The sequence below is a fragment of the Bidens hawaiensis genome, unplaced genomic scaffold (genome assembly GCF_021521415.1).
Source record: "Bidens hawaiensis isolate Kalapana, Puna unplaced genomic scaffold, B.hawaiensis_p1.1 tig00065398_1, whole genome shotgun sequence".
Taxonomy (NCBI): Eukaryota; Viridiplantae; Streptophyta; class Magnoliopsida; order Asterales; family Asteraceae; genus Bidens; species Bidens hawaiensis.
The window spans coordinates 49,107-51,559 of record NW_027506580.1 but is presented as its reverse complement, the minus strand read 5'-3'; the positions used below and the strand labels follow the sequence as shown (position 1 = coordinate 51,559).

General features: G+C 40.8%; 1 protein-coding gene across 1 annotated transcript; it reads right to left on the bottom strand.

The window, feature by feature from the left end:
• Window positions 1–644: 644 nt before the first annotated feature.
• On the bottom strand, window positions 645–1,832 carry LOC143618217 (uncharacterized). Its single transcript, XM_077090512.1, has one exon. The coding sequence runs from the start codon at window positions 1,830–1,832 to the stop codon at window positions 645–647; it is 1,188 nt and encodes a 395-aa protein (XP_076946627.1).
• Between the last annotated feature and the right edge of the window lie 621 nt (window positions 1,833–2,453).

The window sequence follows — 2,453 nt, the reverse complement described above, 5'->3', positions numbered from 1 at the left end:
CCAAACATAATCAAACACTACCTAAGGAACTCATGGTCAACTGAGTCATACGCTTTCTGGAGATCAATTTTTAGGGCTACTTTCGTTTCTCCTCGTTTCCTTTGGTAATTTCTAACCAGCTCCTGCGTTAGGAGGATGTTATCACAAATCATCCTACCCGGAACAAACGCACTTTGACATTCATCAATGATTAATCCCAGACCCTCTTTCATTCTCTCACAGATTATCTTCGTTATGCACTTATAAAGAACATTACAACACGCAATGGGTCTGAAATCCCCCACTGCCGTCGGGTCATTCTTTTTAGGAACAAGGGAAATAATGGCAGCATTAACTTGGGTTAGGAGTTTACCATTATAGAAGAATTCCTTAATAGCCGTGCAAACATCCTCTCCTGTAATGTCCCATGTTGACTTGAAAAACTTAGATGTGTACCCATCCGGACCCGGAGCTTTGTCATTCTCAATATTTAACATCGCATTCTTGATTTCATCACTTGTGACTTCCCGAACCATACTGTAGGCAATTTCAGGAGGCAGTTTGTTTATGAATAGCTCATGGGGATCATTAATAGGGCATGTGTGAACCTTCGAACCCAACAGATCCTTATAGAAGTTCACAAACTGCTCATTGATCTCATCTCCTTAATAGTATTCCCCATTAGTCCCCACCAACGAGTTGATTCTTCCCCTATTATACCTAGATTTCACCGAGGCATGGAAATACTTAGAGTTTTGGTCCCCTTCCCTCAACCATTTAATTTTCGATCTTTGTTTCAACAGGAGCTCTTCATCTATAAGAGTTTGTTTTAGAGCCTCAATATATGCTTGTTCTTCCTGTTGCAAATCGACATTACTAGGATCAGCTTCGGCCTCCTCTTGGATTTTTCCCAATTCCGTCTTCAAAGCATCAATCTTTTTACCCAAGATCCCTTTCTCCCTGCTGAATTTCCTTATAGGGGCCTTAAGGTCTTGGAGCTTTTTGACAACTTGAAACATAGTATATCCATTCCATTGCTTTTGCCAACCCTCTTTAATAACTTCTCTAAACCCATCTTTACGTGTGAGAAAATTCATGAACTTGAAACTCCTTGGAACCCACTTTTTCTTGAGATTAGGCATTGTCATCATCCTAGGGGTGTGATCGGATGTAAGAGGGGGTAGGAAGGTAGCTTTAGCATTAGGGTTATTAATCAAGAAATTACTATTGGTCATAACCCTATCCAATTTCTTTCTCAAACCATTCTCGTTTCCTGGTGATTTATTCCAAGTCAAGTGCAGCCCCGATCCCTTTAGGTCTCTCAGGTCAGCCTCATTACAACACTCTTTAAAGTCATCCATAGCTCTAGTTACTTCAGACGAGCCATGTGATCGTTCAGAGGGATGTAGTATAACATTAAAGTCACCCATAACAACACAAGTTTCATTCATCATTGTGCTATGCAATCTTTGTAAATCATTCCAAAGGGGTCTCCGTCTAGGAGCCTTGACATGCCCGTAAACAAATGAGGTCAAAAATTGGTGGTGACCTATTTTCGGCTTTACAAGACAGTGCATAGCCTGGTCAGTTTGATTTATGTTCATTATATCAACAGCCCTTGGGTCCCAACCAACAATGATACGAACCCAATTTGTACAATGGGCCATATTTGACATCCATTCCCATCCTCTAAACACCTTGTCACAAATGCCTCTAATATTGCTTGATGTGGTGTGTGATTCCAATATACAGCAAACACTCAAGTTTTGAGAAGCCATGAGCTCTTTAACTAGATCTTGCTTGTTCCTATTAACCAGCCCTCTCACGTTCCACGCAGCAATTTTAAGATCCATGAAACTAATTTGACTTCGATACCCCTGATGGCACCGGGGTTTGGTTAGTTCCACCCATAATCGTATCATTATCTTGATTTTTGTTGTTTTCTTTGATTGTATCACTGGTCATTAACTTGCCCGTACCATCGTCTTCTGACTCAACATCTCCGACACGTCCATTCTCATTCTCCACAACCCAGTCCTCATCAAGTTCCTCCATGACAGGAGCAACATTACAAAGGGGTCTCCTCATCAAGTTCCTCATCCCCTTGTTCCGTTTTTTCTTTCCGAAATCCCTTTGGAACTTCCTCCATGACAGGAGCAACATTATCATATTCAGTCACCTTCAGCCCCTCCTCAAAATCACCATAGTCACACATGTATTTAAAATAGTTCCTAAGGAAAACTGACCAGCTAAGATAGACCCTTTTTGGAGGAATTATTTTTTTAGTAGCATAATCTAGAGCCCATCCTTTTTGTTCAGCTGAAAGGAATTCGAAATATTGGGTATCCACCAAGTGTTTTTGCTTCTTAGCCCAACTATCATTCATTACCTTACTATCCCCCTTTTCCTGATTACCGGATTCCACAATGAATTCCATGTTATCCTCATCCAACAGTTCAAATCGATTACCCGTT

Excerpts from the sequence above, each read along its gene's own strand:
- LOC143618217 (XM_077090512.1), bottom strand. The coding sequence starts at position 1,832 with ATGGATCTTAAAATTGCTGCGTGGAACGTGAGAGGGCTGGTTAATAGG.